This window comes from Homalodisca vitripennis, chromosome 5 (genome assembly GCF_021130785.1).
Source record: "Homalodisca vitripennis isolate AUS2020 chromosome 5, UT_GWSS_2.1, whole genome shotgun sequence".
Lineage (NCBI taxonomy): Eukaryota > Metazoa > Arthropoda > Insecta > Hemiptera > Cicadellidae > Homalodisca > Homalodisca vitripennis.
This window is the reverse complement of record NC_060211.1, coordinates 95037213-95059697: the sequence shown is the minus strand read 5'-3', so window position 1 is coordinate 95059697 and position 22485 is coordinate 95037213. Positions and strand designations below refer to the sequence as shown.

Here is a 22485-nt window from a genome sequence, read left to right as displayed (position 1 = left end):
TCTAAATACATACTGTTCTCCTGTGTAGAGGGCTGATTAGACCCTGTGGAGTTTTGATATGTTACCTGATTCCTAACGCCTGTAGATTTAATCTGAATTGTTTTAAATGCACCATATGATTTTTTGTTCTTTGTTGATAAAAATATAAATAACTCTGTGCGGGTATGTTGCAACCTATGGAACATGGTATTACTTTTATCTTACATGGCCAAACATAATCAAACGTTTAATATTTCAACAATTGTAATATACATATTTAATGAGTCATTCTCTCCTATTTGGACTGCCATTATTCCTATATTTTTTAATATTTTCCTGTAGAAAAAAAAAAACAACAGATGTTTTGTTGTGACTAAAGTAAACATTTACTCAGACTATTTCATTACAACTATTTCATCTTGATACCAACTTTTCCACTTTTTTCCCTGTGTCAAGAAACAATTCAAGAGTTTTTCATATTGTCACATTGATTTTTTGGAAGTGGTTTCTGCAAAGTTTATTTATGAAATCAGTTTATTTATTTATTAATATGAATGCATAATATATTAAATAACTATAATTATAATTAACCAAATAAACTTATAGCAGGACTGTAATTATATATTGGTTAGCAATAGGATTGTGTTCTGTATAAAAACGAAAAACGTGGTTTGTGAAGGGAGGAGGATGAACTTAGAAAATCCATATATATATATGGATATTAAAAACCAGTGAGCCTCTAAAATATTTTTATCTCTCAGTTCTCAAGTCCCTTATTACTATAAAACCTCAATTATTGTGAAGATATGAACAATATTGAACACTCACAGTGTTACACTAAATAATATTAAGCATTAAAAATCAAATTTGAGTTGCACCTGTCTACACATAACTTTCAACGTAACAATAAACTATGCGAGTGAGATGAAAGAGTTGAATTGATGTTTCAGCTGCATCGGACTGCAAGCTATGGGCGATAGAGCGACAATGTTTCCAGACTATCATGATGAGGACTGGCTTGATCCGGCAGGCTGAGTACACAGACTTCCTCAAGAGGTAGGATTTTACAGTATTCAAGAAACCAAATATATTAGGACATAATATATAGCTAAAACTAGAAATTTATTTGTAATATATGTCTGGTGAACAATGATTTAAAAGTACCCTCTAAACCATCACCAATGAATGACCAATAGGGCATGTATGTTAGAGCATAAACTAAATTTATTCTAATAACAAAATATTTTGGGAAAAACGTTAATTTTCAGTTTAGTACAAATTAATTGTATGTATAAACATTGTCAGTAAAACCTATTTAAGTTTTTTATTATGTTTAAAATAGTTGGAAGAGTACTAGATTTGAGCCATTTAAGATGATTTTATATACATACTAAACTATTTAACGGAGCATATATAAGTAGGTCAAAGATAAACAAATATAAACTTATAACTAATCTTTAAACAACTCTCATGGTTTTGTGTTATTCAGTTTATTAGGTTTAATAAGTTTACTAGTATACCATTCTACATTGTTTTAAAAATGTTACTCAGCTTGTGTTACATTGTTATTATTTATAAACTAAGAAATATCGTTTGTCAGACACAAGTCATGAGCTTTTAGTGATTTCATTTAAAAACGGAGTAACACTTTCTATTAAATGAACCTTTTCACTAGTACAATAAGTTTTGGAGAGCAATTATTTTTAGATAGAGCTGTTGCATGCTGAAAACCCTTACTATTAATGGTAAATCTAACAGGTTTAAAAATAATCTTTTCACTTGTGATTTAGGCTCACTTTATACAACAATACAATGTACTCTGGAATGGTTTACCCTGGTGAAGAGGTCAAGGCTTGGCTTCTGTCACATTCACTGTTTAGAGATTACATCAGAATTGTGTTCTTTTCTTAGCATACAGTACCACAATGAACACTTTTCACATTGCCTTAGTTTGTAATAAGATGTAAAAGAGTAGAGGCATAGTAATATTTATACTATACAATTGCATGCATTTTCCTAACAAAGTAATCTTAATTTTTTCAGTGTTCCAATCTTCAAAAACTTGCCTGAGGAAACGCTGATCAAGATCTCGGATGTTCTGGAAGAGGTAATGTCAGCAGGTTACTTTCTACAAATAGTTAATATTTTTTTAACTTTTAGCTACAAGGATTAAATCTATGTTTACAAATATAAATTGTATGCAATGTTTATAACAAAAATTTAGATATACATAAAGATATAGTAAAATTTAACTTGCATTTGTTCAGTTAAATGACATGGTTAAGTAGAATTCACTGAAAACCTCTGCCTTCTTGTTGAACAAAAAGTTCAATTTGTTATAATAGTTAATTTTGTAAATTGGGAATATTGAACATTCTAAAACAAAATCTACTCATGCAATATTGTAATAATTTTATAATTTATAATAGTATTTTTGTGTTGAGCTACTTTGATCTAATTTTTAGTTACATACTTTAATGGAAAGAGGAAGATCCTAAAAAGTAAGAGTGTCCAATCTGAATAAACTCAGCAAAATAAATCATAGTTTGAAAAACAGAAAAAGTAAATCAACCTGATATAAACAAATATGTATGTTTGCTCTTGAATATATGCGTGAGAAGCAATAGCAACGCATCACATCAATCGGTTTTTGAGTAGCACAGGTATTTACTAAACATAGTGCCATTCATCATGTGTAAATCTGCATATCTCACGGGAACTGGGCCATTCATGAACAGTTCTCGATGGGAACTGAACCGTTTACAAATAGTTTCCAAACTGTTCACTGAATGCTTGTTGGGAACGGTTTCACTATGAGCTAATCATGTAGACTACTACCACTATGAAATATATGAGCTAATCATGTAGACTACTACCACTATGAAGTATATGAGCTAATCATGTACTACCACTATGAAGTATTTGAGCTAAGCATGTAGCGAAGACAAACAAGTTTACAGCAGCATCGTATTGTTTCTGGATGTTCAAAACAATTAAAGATCAATCGATATAGAGTCAAAGTGAAGTTGTTAATTTGTATTGAATAGCAGTGCACGTACAAAATGTGTTCTATTAAGATAATCATGTCACCATGGATCAGTTATGTACTTTTTTAGAATATGTAAATAATTTTTGCCTTTTAATTTGTTGAAATAATACAATTTTAATAATTGTATGTTGTGTTACAGACATTTTATAATGAAGGAGACTACATCATCAGACAAGGAGCAAGAGGAGACACATTCTTCATTATTAGCAAAGGAAAAGTAAGATCCTTTGTCAATTAATTACTTTGCTAATTCAAATGCTTACTCTTAACGATCCATAATGTTTCAGTTTTGGAAAAATGTATTTTCATTGACTAAATGAAATGTCATTAATTTTTATTTCGAACAATGCCCATATTGTAAATTTAACCAAGTAAACTACATTGTCTATTTGACACACTAGTGGTACATTTATCAGACTTTTAAATGGAGAATGGATCTATCGGCACTGACCCAACACGTGGTTTGTAGCAGTGGCGGATCTAGGGAGAGGCCTGGCCCCCTCTGAGATTTTGAAAAAAAGACTTTTATAAAAAAATACTCAATCAATTTCGTATTGTTACCAAAAAATAAACTTAATGCACTAACCTTTGAGAATGAGTAAATTTTTTTATTTTATTTTTCTTGTATCAAAATGCAAAATCTTCTGTTACAGTATGGATATGGATAATGGTAAACTAAAAATCAAGATTTGGGCCCCGTAAGAAACAGTATTGGAACCGCCCTTGTGCAGTGCTGTCTATGTATTTATTGACTGAGCGTTAGCAAAGCCTTTCACTCAAGGAGCTGGAAAAATGTCACATCTGTCTGTCCATATGATATCTTGAGAATAAACAAACACAACATTGGAATTTTCTGTGGAGCTTCATTTCTATATAAGAAACATCGAGTTCAATGATGGCACATGTCCATTCCATTGGATTTGGCTGAGCGTTGCCGAACACTTTTACATTGTTACTATGAATACCAATACTGGCAAGGAGAAAATAAAAGAATAATTAAATTTGTAAAAGATAAAAATAAATAATAACCTAATGAGAAGAACACATATAAAAAATATGACTTTTGTATAGATTAAAAAGACATTTACAGTTTTTCTCTTTAAATCTTTAGAAATAATTTTTTACATCATACATATATGTTGCATCTTTTTTACACTTTATCATTGTTTTATGTTGTGCTATTGTTTTAGGTAAAAGTAACAATCAAACAACCAAACACGGAAGAAGAAAAATTTATAAGGCAACTAAGGAAAGGAGATTTCTTTGGAGAGAAGGCGTTACAAGGGTAAGTTAATGTGCTATTTACGTATGCTCAATATAGATTAATAAAAGTTAATTAATGCTCCCAATACAAGAACAGGCTCATCTCAAAGGAGTTTTTACACAGTAGACTAACATCTCAATGCCCCTAACCACTAATGGTTGGGTGTGATAGAATCTCTCATGGGGTGGGAGGGGGGGAGTACCCATTTAAATAACAGCCACATTAGTTGCTGCTTGGTTTGATTATCCTGTGATAACAGAAAAATTCAGTAGACAAATAATTAGTACTGTCTGTAAAGTAACTACTCTTTGAAGATAATCCGATAACACAAAAAGCAAGTAAAGAATACCAAAAATGGCTATATTTTAAGAAAGACAATTCATATTGTATATCTTTTATTTCATTGGTTATTAAATGGGATTTTTGTATATAGGCTTGCCTCTTACTTTATAAAATAGGTTTATATATGAATTAATTAATACAATTATGTATTGTATATATAAAATTTCTGAAAATTTCAAATCACCCTTATCTATTATAAAAAAATGTTGAGATATAAACCTAAATGTATATAAACGAACATGTATTTTTGTAGAGGATATATTTATACAAAAACGCACATAGTAAATATGTTGTTGAAATCGTCTGTTTCTTTACTTCAGAGTAGCTGACATCTGCATATAGATGCAACTGATTTACAATAAATATAATTAGATAGAAAAAAATAAAAACTTCAATTCATGTACCATTCAAAGAATAATTTTACTTTGGTATTTTTCTAAACATTCGATAACAATTTTAACCGTTTATTGTATAACTTTATTTTAATCAAACTTCCATGAACCCTAGCCACTTCTGAAGAAACAGACTTCAGAAATCAACGTGTACCAAATCAGTTTTCTGGAGGATTACAAAACCACTCCCATTATTGTTAAGGAACTAATCACAACTACAGATGATTTGAAAATCAACTCAGCATTGAGATGCAATTCTTCAGTTTCACTGTAGCTTTACCATTGTTGATATTGAATGAATGTTCATAACCACAGTGATATGTATTTGGAATTTAGTTCATACTATTACAGTTTACAGAAACCCAACACAATAGTAAATGTACTATTTATGATAAGTTCATCCCCTGTACAATTTCTATTGATGTGTGACAATAACGAGCTTTATTAATCAAATCATAGTGTTTTATTAATCATAGTGTCTGATTATTAAGGTTGTCATTATTTTATGTACTTCCTTTGTTTGGATTACCTAATATAGACTGAATACAAAGGTTGTATTTAATAAGGATGTACATTAACTCCAGTCCATTGTAAATACTTGTGAAAACTGGCAAAACCAAGCAACTGATTGTATCTTATAATATTTTATTAAAGATCAGAAGAATTTGTGTCATAATTAAGTGCAGATCCAAGGTATCAAGCATTATACAGCATTCCACTAAAAAGTTATCAATTTCACTGTTAAAAGTGTGAGCTCATTCACACAAATCTAATTATTTTTCTCTTCTGTACCATGCACCAAGAAAGGAACTGTAAAATTAAATAGGTTTTGCAAGTATCTTTTTAATGAGTAGGTTTTAAACAGTGAGTTGAAAAGATGAACTCCTCACATTCTTGCCAACTCTTGGGAATTATTGTTTCTCCCCTTTTTAAAAATATTTGAGATATAAGAAAAATGGGAAATCACTTAAAAAATATAAGAAACTAGTTGAGATTATTTCATTCAAAGCCAAATGTCAAGTAAATTACATTTTCAACTGTTGTAATACGTAAACATAATTTTGTGTAGGGACGATCTTCGAACGGCAAACATCGTCGCAGACGACCCGGAGGGTGTGACATGTTTGGTCATTGACAGGGAGACGTTCAACCAACTCATCTCCAGCCTGGACGAGATCCGCACCAGATACAAGGATGAGCTTGTAGAGAGGAAAAAGTGAGTTTTCAAGTTATAGTACTCTGTAAGATGAATACATAGTTCACTCTACAAGCTTGGCACTATTTAATTTCAACTATAGCATTTAAGTTGAGTCTTTAGCCTTTCAACGTGGGGACAATCACAAGCCTGCCTACTGCCTGCTGTGGGAATTTAGTCAGTGTATTGTTACTGACATTGTTAGTCAGCTATCAATAACTACCTAAGCAATAGGAACAATTCTTAAATGACTGACCGTTACCGTACCTGTGTAGTTTTATAACTGTTCACATTATATAAAATAGTAACAAAATTTTCATAATAAACTACGCCAAGATACCTAACTACAACACTCGTATTCCTTATCGTATAGTAAACTAATATTTAGGCTTTTACTATAATCTGAATGAACCAAAACACTGTATAATAAAGCAATGTAAATTAAAACCATTCTAAACAAAAGAAAATGTTACGTTCTACAGTATATAAATGGTCAGCTGATTTAAGTCATCTGTTCAGCTGGTTCAAATAACCAGCGGAATAAACAAACATTATAGTAATTAAAGAAATATATAATAATTCGTCTTTTACCTAGTGAGATAGTATCTGCTTGAAATAGTTCCGACTTACATTGCGAGATTATACAGGAATACTGTCTACAAAAACATGGTGATTACATGAAATCACTGCACCGCAACAAGTTTGCTGGCTGAGACTGTCACGTGAAAGCACTTTGAAGGGTTAAAACCAAGGTTTATTATTATTGATTATTTTCAGTAATGTTATAATAGACTTCAAAAATAATAAAAGGTATATTTAATGAAGGATTTGTGCAGGAAAATTCTCAATAGATATTTTATGAGAAATATATATATATTTTAATTATCAAATAAAATTATGTATAATTATGTTGTTTAATCATTTTGCATTAAAATGTGTCAGTGAAAATTTATAATTCATAACTTTACATGTTTTATAAAAAAGTTATTTTATTTTTTAATATATTTTTCATAATTTATCACATTCATGTAGGGAAGAACACTGTGCATGTTTTACAGCACACATTAAGTTTATGTATTTTGTTGCCATGCCACATATGTCAAGTAGGACTCTGCACTGCCGCCGTAAGTAAAACTTTGTTTTGCTCATGTTGTGATCACAGATTCTTTTATGCCGTATAATTGGTTCATGCTTATTAGTGGAAAGTCAACTTATTAAATTCTTTAATAGGTAAAGTTGTGACTGTCTTAGTATAAACATTTAGATACAAGAATTATAAAATTCTTCCAGTAATCGGTACATGTCATTTAGACATACATTTTTATAAAATGGAATAAGATATTCCAATATTCTTGAGTGATTTTAAGTACACCTTTTTTACGATTATTCAAGCTGCAGAGAAAGTTGGATGAAATTGTTTTTGAATCCAAAACCTATTCCATCCTATAGCCTCCATCTTGGAATTTACACAACCTATGTCTTATGACACCTTAGCCCAAGCAAAACTGTGAATTTTTATAAAACTAAAATAAAGTTTGGACTGCTCGTTAAAAATACTGCTTAAAAATATATATATTTTAAGTGTTACCATACCATATATTTGAGGAATATTTAGCAAAATGTAACAGTTTTACATAAATCTTTCAGATGGCAAAAATGTGTGTTGCAAATTAATGTTTTTTGAAAACATACAAATACAAGTGAGTAAGTTGTAAAATACCATATTTAGTGTTTGTTAGTTGATAAATTCGTAGTTCACATGATTGATACAATAATATTGTGTAATATTCAAATATTTAAACATTATTAATAAATACCCGTCCCACGATTATTCTATGTTATTATTAATTAACTGTTTGTAATTTTCAATGTTTAATGCTCTCAGGATCAATGAGGAGTTTAAGGACGTCAGATTGTCAGACCTGCGAGTATTGGCTACCCTGGGTGTTGGGGGCTTTGGTCGGGTCGAATTAGTACAGATTGCAATGGACCCATCTAGATCATTCGCCTTGAAACAAATGAAGAAGAGCCAGGTCAGTGTGGATTTTAATTACTACTGCAATTATGTACATTATTTAGTAAATTTATTAAGCAAATTCTGTGGTATTGGTGTTATATTGATAGTACTAGTGTGTATCCTGAAAGTAACGCTTTTGGTGGACAGATTGTGGAGACGAGGCAACAGCAACACATCATGTCAGAGAAAGAGATCATGGGAGAGGCAGATTCTGACTTCATTGTTAAACTGTTCAAGACATTCAAGGATCGCAAGTACCTGTATATGCTCATGGAATCCTGCTTGGGAGGAGAACTCTGGACTATCCTTAGGTGAGAAAATACACTCTACCTTCAAAATATTTGTGGTTTAGTAATATTTTCTCATGACAGTATTGTAGATAATATTGTTGATGGCATCGAATTTGTTGATGACAATCAAGATTGTTTGACAATTGACATATTAAGTCTCAGCTAAAATAAAACGTGAATTCCTAAAACTTACAAAAAGTTCATAAATATTAGCATTTTGAATTACTGATTAAAGTCATTAGTGACTGCATATACTCTTGAAAAATTGTGAAAAAATAAAGATAGCAGTAGGTCAGATGGTTGGTTTTTGAAGTTGTTAGTAAGAGATTATGTCATACTGATGAAATTAAATATTTTACAAGCACATTAAAGTTTAATTCATTACTCCAGTACTTTTCAAAGTTCATATTGTAGTAAATTAGGCCGGTTCGGAAGGTTCTCAACTGTGTGTTTGGATGTATGTGCGCATGTCCGCACATTATCTTGAGAAAGGCACATCTTGATGTAGGGATTTTTCACTCCACGCCTTAGACTGCAAGTAGATTACTAGTTGGAAGTACACGTACATGCTAAGTAGGTTTCTCAGACTATCTATGTGTATGTTTTTCATGAATGGGACATCAAGGCTTAAACTAAACTATGGCACACGATGTATAAATAATTCTAAACAAAAGTGCTCCTACACATGCAAAATTGGAAATAATTTATAGATTTCACTAGGTGCAGATTGCTTGAGTTTGCAAAGTCTTTTACTGATAGAATGAGCATACTCCTAGCACTATTATTGGATTTGATTGCAATACTGTTAATATACTAAATCTGAGAATTGTGAGAGATATGTATATTAAAGCAGTCGGACACTGATATGTAAAATTCTAGCCTAAAAAGATTATAAACTTCAATACTTCTCTTTTGCTGGTTTTGATGATTGATTTTATATGCTTTGAGGTTCTAATTCGATCATTGTAAAACTTTTCCTTTATTTACTTATTTATACATACATTGTAATTATCTTTGATTTATTTCTTCAAGCTAAATGTTCACCCTAAGTGTATAGCTATTACTGCTCATTCATCAGTTGTGCCGGTAAATGTCGCAGATTTCGTCATTACTCTAAAGTATGCACATCCTTGCTTGTACAATAGATAAAGACGATGATTGATGTTTTCAGGGACAAAGGCCACTTTGATGACAGCACCACAAGGTTCTATACAGCCTGTGTTGTTGAGGCATTTGACTACCTGCATTCTCGGAATATTATCTATCGAGACCTCAAACCTGAGAACCTACTGCTGGATGTTAACGGCTATGTCAAATTGGTGGACTTTGGATTCGCTAAGAAGTTACAGGTACTTTATTACCATTTAGTATCTTAATGTTGCTCAAGTTAATATTTTGGAAGTATGTCAATTCTTCATAATCAATTCTGTATTGTTTATAGTAATTTTTACAATGAGAATAACATAGAAGTTAAGCTTTAATTTTATTGATATGTTTAATGAGCCAGTGGAAAACAAAATATGTAATTAATTTGTTTTTCTCGTCTTTCAGAATATGTTTTCTGTTGTATTTTAGTTGGTATTAATCATTGCTACTCAGCAAAAATTCCGTTGTTTGCATTTAAAAATAAACAATACCACATAAAAATGTAATTTTCAATATCAATTGCAAACATTCTAAGCAGAACAATAAATAATTAAATTTGTTGAACTAACATAATTTTTGTATTATTATTAATTAATAATACTCACATATACAAATATTTTAAAACTACTTTTGCTTTATACTTTTTTAATTTTGCTGCAAATTAGAAAGTGTTTATTTAAGTATGGACTGACTAAATACAACTTTGTAAATGAATTCAAAACATGCCATATTCTGGAAAGTTTATAATAATCTTAGAATTTACATACTGGATTTAAAAATAATGAGACTTAATAATAAACATGATATATATGATCAATGTTATGTGTGTTCTCAGCACGGCCGCAAGACGTGGACATTCTGTGGCACCCCTGAGTACGTCGCACCTGAGGTTATACTGAACCGTGGTCACGATATCAGTGCTGACTACTGGTCCCTGGGTGTTCTCATGTACGAGTTGTTGACAGGTTAGTTATACCATCTTGACTGGCAGATATTTTAACACTTATTGCTTTTGTTGTTACTTTATTAAATACAAGGAGCATTTTTTAAAGCTTTTTTATATCTAAGCAGCTAAAGATCATTGTAATAGTTTTTTAGAAATACTTTTTTTGTGTTTGACGTATAGAATTCATCGATGAACAACATTCAATACAGAAGTCTGCTGTGCAATCTTTTCGCATTCTGCCAAATGACACAAAAAAAAAAAAACGCAGCAAGACGACAAAGGAAATTTTGCTCCTCCACGATACCGATAAGACCTCACATTGGTGTTCTGATCTGGATTTTACATATTTATAAAATTCGATTGACACTTTCGGATCGGAAGTTTTGGATCATCCACTATATAACTCTGACCTTGCCCCAAACAAAAATGACAAACCTATTTTGTCATTTGATGCATCATCTTGCCAGGAAGCACATCCAGTGATGATGAAGGAGTAAGAGCAGCCATATACTCTTGGATGTCAGGACAGGTGGCAAATTTAATTGAAGAAGGAATTAAAAATTTAGTAGTAAACATATGACGAGTACTTAAATAATCCAGACAGCTATGTATAAAAATAAATAAACGTTTCTAAGTCCCTACATCTTTTTGTTTCTGTGAATAAAATAACAGTAAAAAGTATTCAATACTCTTTTATAAAAAGAAAGAAACCCCTTTCTAATCATATTTACCTGAAGATTGAAAATCTGCATGGTGGATTATAAACAATACTAACAAAAATTGCTTTAATCAAGGAAGGTTTTTGACCTACCCCATTACTATCTGAGGTGACACGACACCACATCGGTACTTACTGTGTTAAAAATGTAATCGTTCAACATAATTATAATATTCTAATGACATTGGTGTGAATAATTTTTCATTGCTAAAATTAAAGTATCTAAAATTTGATAGTGGCTGAAAAATACCTTCAGTCATATTTTTAATCTGGTATATAGAGAAAAATTCTTGAAAACATCATCCGTGGTCATCTCCATAGAGCTAGGAATGACCAAAATATCTTACTTCTAAATGTTTAGGATGGATTAAAAATCAACTTTTATTTTTCAGGAACACCTCCGTTCACAGGGGCAGACCCAATGAAAACCTACAACATCATTCTGAAGGGTATTGATGCTATAGAATTCCCTCGCAACATCACACGGAATGCTACTGTACTCATAAAGAAGCTGTGCAGGTTAGTTTTGTCACTCTCAACTTGAATTTAGTTCCATTACAAATATCAATAACATATTTATTAAGTGAAATGTTTTAACACTTTGCACTCGTAAGGCCACTAAGTGCGGCCCTTACTGAACTCTCGCTCAACTCAAATGAAATCTCGGCAGTCCTTTCAGCTTTCCTAGCCATGTGAAGTGGCTAATAGGGTTTAGAGTCTCCACTCGATATTTGCATAACTGTGTATGTCACTTCGATTCATATTTGAGCTTTAGGTTCTTAAATTAATGGGATTTAAATTAAGTTCACTAACACTTACAACGTTTAATAGCGTTAAGCTTAACAATTTTTTGTATTTATTATTTTCTAGTAAACAAACAGTAGTATTTAATTTAAGCTATGGTTTTACCTAATTTAAATAATTTTTGTTTACATTGTAAAAATACAATTATTCTTGAGTAGGTGTATAATATCAACAGAATATAAAATCATTTTGATATTTTGATATTTGGCTCAATAAAATGCACTAGTATTTCAATAAATGAATAGGATACACTACAATAGTTACAATGGCATTGACACTCGGATTAAACAACTTCAAACAATTCAATTTTTGCTTTGGTATGTGCTACTAATAAAAAATTATTAGTTTAGTTCCTGATTTGATTGAGAGATTTTAGCACTTTTCAGTCACACCTGGGTAAATTTGAATTTTATAATTGCACAATACATTGAGCCACAATAATGACCTGAGAAGTTGAATGGAAAAAATAGTTATTAAGAATGGCACATGTGCTGCTGAGGAACCTGACTTGATCATAAATCTTTGAACTGACACAGAGAACAGAAACAGAGAACAGAAATGGCCAATGATGGTTCAGCAAACTAGGGGACATAAGTCGTCAACAAGTACTAATGGTTCAGACTTACAATATGCGTCCCTCTTCTCCCATACGATTAAAAGATTGTGATTTGTATAAATTTTATTCTACTGTCAGGAGAATCTAGTTTTAATCCTTGTTTTGGGGAATTTTTAAGTATTATATTTTAAGAAGTTTTATTTAAGATATCATATTGCTTGGGACTGAAACACTGTATTAATTCATGAATCTATTTAGGATATTAACTTTTTCCTGCCAGATATTTTTTATGTGTATGTATAAAAAGCCCAGCAAACTTAACTTGAAACTCTGACTTATAATAGGTGTTTGGGAAATCCTACTCTCCCTTCCTTCCCTATTAACTAGTAAATGTTTCTAGAATTTTTAAATCTACTTCGGGGAAATAACATCACCTGATGTTATTCCAAAACGTTTGTTTTGGACACAATATCTAAGCTAAATCTACTTAACCCTTTTAACCCCGACGTCCGTACTATACGGACGTTGTAAAAATGGCGTCAACTCCCGACGTCCGTATAGTGCGGACGTGCACTTTTTATTACTTTACTGGCCACCTATTTCACTAAATGCTTTGAAATTTCACAGACTTGTGCACAAAGATATTTTGCATCGAAATATATTAGTTTTTAATGGTTTGACTTCGTATTTTGTCAGTCTGTGACTGAGCAATTGCAGTTCGTCTCGACTGACTGCTCACGCTTGTTGCAGACAGCTGTATATCACGTGGTTGTGAATATTCCGTTTTCTTCACAGTTTTAGGTTAAAGCAGTGTAAAGTAGTTAAAGTTTAGTTTATTATTTGTTTGATTTCAAAATGAGTAAAAGACATCGTTCAAAGTCTCCCGTAAGTGAAAATACACTAATTAGTAACCTAGTTGCCAGAAAGGAATTCACCCCAATTGTTTTGGTGACCACAAGTGCTAAAACATTTTGTAGTGATGTAAATATTGTTTTAAAACTTTTTTAAAATTTAGATTATGAACAGTTTTAGTTATTTTGTCAGAAATAACTTTGGTTTTATGTTTATTTTAAGTACTGTGAATTTCAAAGGTCTTGTTACATTGCCTTGCCCAGAAATGGCAAAAAGAAAAATTTACACGGCTTTATAAAAATTGATGTTACTCCACTTGTAAATAAGGTAGGCCTATAATTTTTGTTTCCTTTTATTAAGGATTAAATATATCATAAAGTAAATGGGTATTTTTGTGTCAAATATTTTTTATCTATATGGTTTCCATGATCAAACTTGAAATTTTTTGATTTTTATTTATTTTTTATATATGTATATGTATGTAAAAAAAATACTTTCAAAATAATAATTTTATTTGTATATTTCTGTAAGTTAAATGTATAAAGAAGTAAAACAAAAAAAGAATGACCTAAATATCTTAAAAAATAACTGAGTTATTAATTTTTTACAAAACCCTTACATTTTGTCTGAAAATGGCTTGGTATTTCTGGCACATCACTTGATTTAATGGCCGGGGTTAAAAGCGTTAAATCAACTTAAATCTACTTCGGGGAAATAACATCACCTGATGTTATTCCAAAACGGTTTTGGACACAATATCTAAGCTGAGAGACAACTCATAACTTACGGGACATATCCCATTGATTAGTACCTCAAATTAATGATGTTGATGAGACAAAATCAATTTTAGACTGATTTATGAAAATTCATTATTATAAGGCTATAACTTTAATTTTAATTGGACATTTAATGGAGTGAACTTAGTGGTGTCTAAATTTCACCATTAATCTGTTTTTATTAAGGCTTTAAAAAATGAGGTAACACAGTATACGGTTACTGTTAAAAGATTTTTAGATCTTCTAAAAATTTGAAGTTTTGAGGTAATTGATTTGTTAACTGTAATCCTAATAAGTGACACCTCTTTTAAAGGTATTAATAAAATAAACATTAAAATCAACATACAAATTCACCACTGTTTATTATAATAAAAATTAGAGGTCCATAAGTTGACTAATCCAACATTGTGTTTAACTGATGTTATAACCAAAACACAACCAGAACCAGAACCCAGAACCTTTGAACCAGAATCCATGTTGGAAAGTTACTCAGAAGTTGGTTTTCTAGTTATCATAGGTTTTGTCCCATCAAGGCCTTAAAGGTGTCACATAGTGTGTCATCCCATTTAAAACTGTTTCATCCTCTACCCTCAATTTTGGGGAAGTAGGAGGTAACTAAAACTATAAAAAATACTCGTATGTTTGTCTAAAATATCCATACCAAGTTATTTCTTCCACGGGGTGGTCGATTAAGTCAAATTCATTACTTATTTGTTTTCAGATTAGTCTGAATTTGTATGTACAACAGTAAAACTTGTGTTCTTATGTATTCTGTTGTGTTTTACAGAGACAACCCTGCTGAAAGATTGGGATACCAGAAAGGAGGCATCAGTGAAATCCAGAAACATAAGTAAGTATTTCAACTAATTTACGTTTTCTACAAGTATTTTGAAAATATCTGTTCAATTATTACTTCAAGAATTCGGTCATAAATGGGACAGCTTGTGATACTAAAATGTTTGTTTAATTATTGAGAGAACTTAAAAACTGTTTAGATACTAAACTTATTCATACGGAGAGGTTGTTTCATCATTAGTTGTTTTTCTATACACTTCAATCATCAGATGAAATCATTTTATTGTTTAGTCACTTCTTTCTCCTGCTTCACTTTGTTGCAGACAAAATGGTTGGTGCACAAATGAACAGACCAATTCATTAATTGTTACATAGAAACTTCACAACACCACCATACGAATGATTTTGTTTGTTATTGATAAAAGCAAAACTTAAATCAAGTCACCAACAACTAAACGAGTCATCACCACTTTTATAACTTTTATATTCTACTATAGGTTAACAATTTAAAATGATGATTTTGCCATGAGGTTTCCATCACAATCTAATTTTGGTGTCAAGACAGAAGGATGCCTGAGATGTTTGGTTTGACCAGGTCACCTGACAATTTGCCCAAGGCTTTGATTGCCAATGATGCCTTGTTAACAACAACAACCTGAACCTAGTCAACAAGTCATTTGGTGCAGTTTATTTTTTACTTTTCTTCAAATAATATTAAATTCAACTAAAATATTTATATTTTTTCAGGTGGTTTGACGGTTTCAACTGGGAAGGATTACGCAACCGCACACTTATTCCTCCCATCCTTCCCAAAGTACGTAATGTAACGGATACAGGAAACTTTGATGAATACCCACCAGACGCGGACGGCCCGCCTCCGGACGATGTCAGCGGCTGGGACGCAGACTTCTAGTCAGACCTTGCTCTCCAGCCACTTCTGTGGGTTTTGATTCCATGTAACGGATGAGATAAAAATAGCAGATTCTCGTTCTGCTGGACTCTGTAAATTTATATTTGTCCATGCTGATAAAGCAGAATAGGCTGAGAATTTCGGGGATAAAGAGGTAATATGTTTAATTTTTCTAAACAAATTATCAGGATAAAATTTACCAATCAAAATGGATGCTCGATGTATTATGATATCCCATCCGTTATATTTTCGTTAGGTTTATATCAATGTACATAACCTTTACATTGTTGGTCCTCCGTTAACCGGAGAATGTGATTGTTATCTGTGCAAAATATTCGGACACAAGGTGTAGACTGTTTGTTGTTTGCAGACTTCAACATTGTCAAAAACTGCCATACCTAATATAAAAAACCTCAATGCAAGAGAAGTAACATAGTGGATATATTTTGTGGATAAGGGAGACGACTCAAACTTCATGACTAATGTGCCTTATATATTTTTCAACAACCTGAACTCAGTTGCTGTTGCTAACAAATTTTTTTAAACTCATTTCAAGTCAAATTTTTTGCATTTCACAACTTTTAATCCATGCAAACCTATTTCTTCTTAAAAAGTACAATATGGTCAAGTCACTGCCTCACGTGCCTCCATTGTTTTGAATAATTAATTGTTAACTCTAAATTGGTTGATGTGTATAATCATTCTATTTGTTCTAACTTTTACTGTATCAGAATTAAACTATACAATGTAATAAACCTATTGTGCCATTTTTAGTTAAAGATAAACTAATGTGTAAATAATGTAAATCTTTCTTGTAATCAAAATCCATGCAATACGTTTGCCTAGTTTCATACTTTTATTGCTCTACAAGACAGGTTGTGCCAAAACAGTAAATTATATTGTAAAATATCTCTTTAGCAGATAATGCAACAGATATTATTCTAGAACTGGTTTTGTTCTGATAAGAGTGGTCATTGACCAACAAAACTAACATTTGTTACTTATGTAGCAGTTTTTTTTTCCTCATAAATATTGCTCCCTTTATGCTCTTAAGGAAAAATTGTTACACCTGCATGACAATAATAGTTTTAAGAATGGTTATCAAAGCACTGTTTAATTATTTGTGTTATTATCATTTTTTTAAATGGCTTATGTGCAGTTTTCTGATGAACTAAATATTTTTCATGCATGTTTTCTTTATAAGCAATCCAATATTGTATTTGGTAAAAGTAAACTGTTTGGTGTTTAAATTAAAACTTTTTACAGAAAATAAATAACCACCATTTGATTTAGTGGGTTAGTCTGTACGATTAATTTGAATTCCAGCATTTTTATCAGTAATCAGTAGTTCTATGGTATAAGGAATAATCATTAATTTATATGTATATTTTAACATAATTGTTGGAATAAACCGTAGACATGTGAGTGGAAATCATCAATCAATATTTCAATTATGTGTTTTTACGTCCAATCGAGACTAGATGTATGCCTATGAAAACAAAGTCGGGAATGGAAGTTAAGTAACTGGCTAAAATGTTTTGTTAAGTCTTTCATTTTGTCTGTGTTTATCGGTTGTGTGGAGATTAGAACACTTCCGACAGCTAATCTTATATTGTTCGGATTACGATTAGTGTTCACAGTCCTAGCATATTAATATTTTGTTCTTTTGAAAACTAACGTAAAATGTGATTTGTACATTTGTATAAAGTGTAAGTTTTTTTATTACTGACCTGTTTAATTAGGATGGCTGTTTCTTGCCAGTTGATACTTCCTCCTTCAATATACTATAAGTGCCCTAGATTTATGAAGTCTTTTGTTAGTAATAAATTATATATTGAATGTTAAAAATGTTATAGGTTTATATGTAGTTAGTGTAAATTGCATATATACAAATTAAATGAATTTCTTATTTTAATGTTGATTGTTAAATTTGACTAACAAATTTTTACTATGATTGTTATGAAATGATGAAGCTGTGCTGTTATGAAAATGCTGATTTTTACACAAGTGATGACAATACAAGATACAATATACATTCTGTTGTGTTGTAATTTTATTCCCTTCTCATTTAGTTATTATATAGTTGCTATCCTACAACTTTTAACAAAACTTTTATTCCAAAATATGAAGAACTTTATTACTGTACAGGAAAATATATTAGCAATCTTACCAAAAGTTTCATCTTGCAAAAACTAGTAGTTGCCGGGCAATTTTAGTGCAAAACCATAAATATTTGAGTTTTCTAGTCATAAAGTAACTTAACATTTTTTATGGAAAACTGAAATAGCTAAAAATGCATAATTGTTTATCTAATAAGAAAATATGAAACAACATATAAAAATATAAAAGAAGTACTTGTTATACTAACAGATACAAAAAAGTAGCAAATTGACCAAAAATGCAAATAGATTTTTGATAGATAAATATAAAATATTGGTTTACATACAGACATAACTTAAAATATTAAAGAATATAAAATTTTTACTGATACAAAATACAACATGGACAAATATTTACATGTTCATAATGTTTGTAGGTATATTAAAAATACTGCAAATGAGTTGATGAGACAACTGCTTTCTTTTAAATATTTTAAGGGTTACGTTCAGTACTAGTATGAAGTAAGAGCAGTCCAGACTCTCACCTGATCAGACATTAGCATTGTTGTAAGTGTTAAATGCGAATCCTGAAATTCTGAGTGATGTTTGCAATTTGAATCTTTCACACTTGGAGTGAGGGTCACTTCTTAAAACATCAAAGTAAAATTTATGATAAATATGGGCCATGTTCTAGACAGTTGTTGATATTCCTGATGTAATTAATATATTATTGTAGCCTTATCTGAACATTATTATCTCAGGCTGTCTGACATCTGAAGTGAAGTTGTTAACACAGTTGGTCACAAGAATGTACATGCTGAATAAAATTATATTTTGAATTTAATTAGAATTTTTTAATTTTCTTTGGTTTAAAACATAAATATTGCATTTTGCAATACTTTTCATGGAGTATTAAATTGAAATTTTTTTTTGAAAAACAACCTACTATTCTATATTGTTCTTCTTACTAAAACAACAATAGGTTGGTTCATCTGTTGGATGCTCAAACATCTCAGGCAGCTGTATTGTTGTTGTGTGGTGCTGTGTTTGTTGTTATAGTCTAAGAGCTAGTGGTCGGCTACCTGTATGTATTTGATGAGACCTGGGTTTTTGTACAGTGAGGCCCCTATACCCACTGTACATGAGATGGGGAGCTACTAAGCTCCAGGTGGCCGACTTGGCGGGCGCTCAGGTAAGACAGGTATCAATTTTTGGCCAATTTCAAAAGTATTTGATGACGTCTGCCGTTTTGTAATTTGAAAATATATTACTATTTATTATTGGAAAATAACAGTGGCAGACCATTATCGCGCGGATTTCATTGCGGCAGACGATTTTGAAAGTGCTCAAAAAAATAAAATTTTGAAAGTTAATTGACGAGAACTGCCATTGATATATCTTATTATTAGGATCTTAAAAACCTTATATTGATCATAGGGCAGACGTCTATATAGCGGACATACTTTAGTACAAAATAAAATCTTACCTACTATCCGATCAGATGTATGCATAGACCGCTTAAAGCTATCTTCCTTTTTGTCCCCAATGGATTACTATTGTACTCATTATAGCCTATAGCATTGTCTCGTATGTTATTAGCATTCGAATAATTCAGGTTTTTATACCTGAGAGGGCCAAATTGTATCCCCACCCTAACGAATGTTTTTCAGTATATTTCCGAACCTTCATACAGTTGGCTGCATGCTCGATTGTTGCAGTTGTATAAAAAAAGAAAAAGTTACCTCGTTTTTCATAATTTTTTGTAATAGCTAAATCGTAAGTCACTTGCATGTACTCTTGATTTAGCAAGGCTGCCATGCATTGGCTACATAGTTGCCAAAACTACTGCATTGCTTGTTGGTGAGTGATTAATCGGTGGTTAAATATGTAATCATTTGTTGTGGAGTATTATCAATCAGTATGTTTCTGTTAAAACCAGTCCACATACGGGTATTTAAACAATCCCAAAGCATGACTTAACATCAAAATTCTGTCAATTCGATCGTAAAGACTCTTATGCACGATTATATGAACCTCTTCTTTTCGCTTTCAGTTTGAATGTTTCTTATTTTTTGGAGTTTTTTAGGCGCACTGTGGTAACTCGAAATCGATTGTCCTCAAAAGGTCGTTGTCTAGGCCTGGCACGTTTACATCCTTCATTATCTTTCGTTTTCCTCTTCTTCTTCCTCTTCTACATTGTCGTCTTTGGGGTTAATATTTTGTTACATTATTCCAACAGTATCATGAAGAGTGTCTTTCCCAGTCTTGGTATCAACAAATCGGTCATAATTGTCGAATGCCATACCTGCCACAAGATTTTCTTCTTTATTAATTACCATCAGACATATTTCAGTACGTGAAACTGTTGAAAATGTTGCCTCTGTTTCTAACACCTCGACAGCGGTGTAACTTATACAATGTCCGTAACGATTTATTATATCGATAATCTTACGACTGCTTGTAAGACTTTTTAAACGCCATGCCTAAGCAAATGTGTTTAGAGGTCTTCATGTTACCATTGTGAGTCATATATATATAACATCCTGTGACAGGGACTGTACGTGACGTTGAAACCTGTCGCAATTCCCGCCGGTTAGGCTACGTCTTGAACATCCAAGAATTGTTGAAAAATATCCGGAAATCATAGGTGGTGTTGAACACTCACCTATAAAGCGTTGACTGGTTAAATTATTGGGTAATTTTTTTATGCCCATAATTTCCTCTCGTAAAATGGCAGCAGCTTCTCGTAAAATATCTTGGTCTTTCAAGTGCGCAAATAATAAATCATCGATTGTTTGAAGTACCCATTGGGGCAACAACTTTTGTTTTGTTGGATGTCAAAATTTGAATTTTATCGCCAAATTTCTTGCGAAGTTTTTCTTCCAAATAAGATGCGTTAAATATTGATACTGCGTCTGAGCTTTCACTTCATTCTTTAAATATTTTCAAGATACTCTTTCTGAAAATAACTCAAAAAATGACAACGTCCTCGATTTTGTCACATTTTCTTCAACTAAATGACATATTTCTTTATAAACAGTTTCATGTACTTCTCGGCAGATGTGCCATGCAGTACGGACAGGACATTTTACAAGTGATCTTTTTTGATTCCTAAAATTTTGCCGACAAATTTCATGGTAATATACTTTAGATGAGAGAACACTTTCATTTTTTGGTTAAAGTTTCTTGGTAAAATTGTAGTATTTGGCTTAAAGTTTAATAGGATACCTTTTTTTAAATTGATCCTTCTCTGAAGACCGTAATGGGTCAATTTATATAGAAATTGTTTATTTTTTTGTTACAAAAAAAAACACAAATTTGAGTTTGCAGAAGCTACAGTATCGAAGTTACAGTATCGGAAGCTACAGTATTAGAAAATTGAACATTCGATGAATCTGAAGATGACCCCTCCTCCAACGAAGGTTCAGCTTCTACGTCGATTTATTTTTCTGTTTCTTTTGTCTCAAGAATGTTTGCATTGTTTTCAAGGGAATCATGTACACGTGTATCCTCAATTATTGAACTAACAGCTGATGTAGATGGCTGTTCAATTGCAGACAAAGACTTTTTGGACTGTGATAGAACGTTTTTTTTTTCAACATCTGTCGTCAAATACTGCCTTTTTAATGCTGTAAATGTCTTATAACAACTACTATGATATGCTGAATCATAAATTTCGTCCGGTAAAATAATGTCTTTATATTTTAATTTGTGGAATTTTCTTAACCTCAAAATCCTTTTACATTTTGATATAGTATCTTCTGAAAACAGCAATAATTTGTCAGTTTTTACTGAGTCACAAAAAAACACACTTCTGTTCTGGTTTTTCCACTCGACATTCTCACAGATATATTAAATAAATAATAACGAAATCAACAAAACAAAATAAAGCAACACTGCGTATTATTTTGTTTTCAATATATTTACGAAAAACTAGGTAACTTTTTTTATACAACTGCGACAATCGAGCATGCAAACCAACTGTATGAAGGTTCGGAAATATACTGAAAACATCCGTTAGGGTGGGGATACAATTTGGCCCTCTCAGGTAATAAAACCTGAATTATTCGAATGCTAGTAACAATAAAAGACAATATTATAGGCTATAATGAGTATAATAGTAATCTATAGGGGAAAAAAGGAAGATAGCTTTAAGCATTCTATGCATACATCTGACCGGATAGTAGCTAAGATTTCTTTTCTACTAAAGTATGTCCGCTATATAGACATCTGCCATGATCAATATAAGGTTTTAAGACCCTAATAAATAAGATATATCAATGGCAGATCTCGTCAATTACTTTCAAAAACCTGGAGCTTAGTGGCTCCCCATCTCATGTACAGTGGGTATAGGG

At 31.5% G+C, this 22485-nt stretch overlaps 1 protein-coding gene across 6 annotated transcripts in view; it reads left to right on the top strand.

Annotated features, from left to right (window-relative positions):
* Positions 1–18066, top strand: part of LOC124362545 (cGMP-dependent protein kinase, isozyme 2 forms cD5/T2) — a 381547-nt gene extending 363481 nt beyond the window's left edge. For all 6 annotated transcript variants that reach the window (XM_046817151.1, XM_046817154.1, XM_046817152.1 and 3 more), the window contains 12 exons: positions 930–1035; positions 2023–2086; positions 3168–3245; positions 4219–4313; positions 6096–6242; positions 8107–8254; positions 8386–8549; positions 9700–9877; positions 10510–10639; positions 11731–11857; positions 15114–15176; positions 15869–18066. In XM_046817151.1, the coding sequence (XP_046673107.1) occupies positions 930–1035; positions 2023–2086; positions 3168–3245; positions 4219–4313; positions 6096–6242; positions 8107–8254; positions 8386–8549; positions 9700–9877; positions 10510–10639; positions 11731–11857; positions 15114–15176; positions 15869–16034 (1466 nt within the window). In that variant the 3' untranslated portion in view covers positions 16035–18066. The remainder of the gene's footprint in view (positions 1–929; positions 1036–2022; positions 2087–3167; positions 3246–4218; positions 4314–6095; positions 6243–8106; positions 8255–8385; positions 8550–9699; positions 9878–10509; positions 10640–11730; positions 11858–15113; positions 15177–15868) is intronic.
* The last annotated feature ends 4419 nt before the right edge of the window (positions 18067–22485 follow it).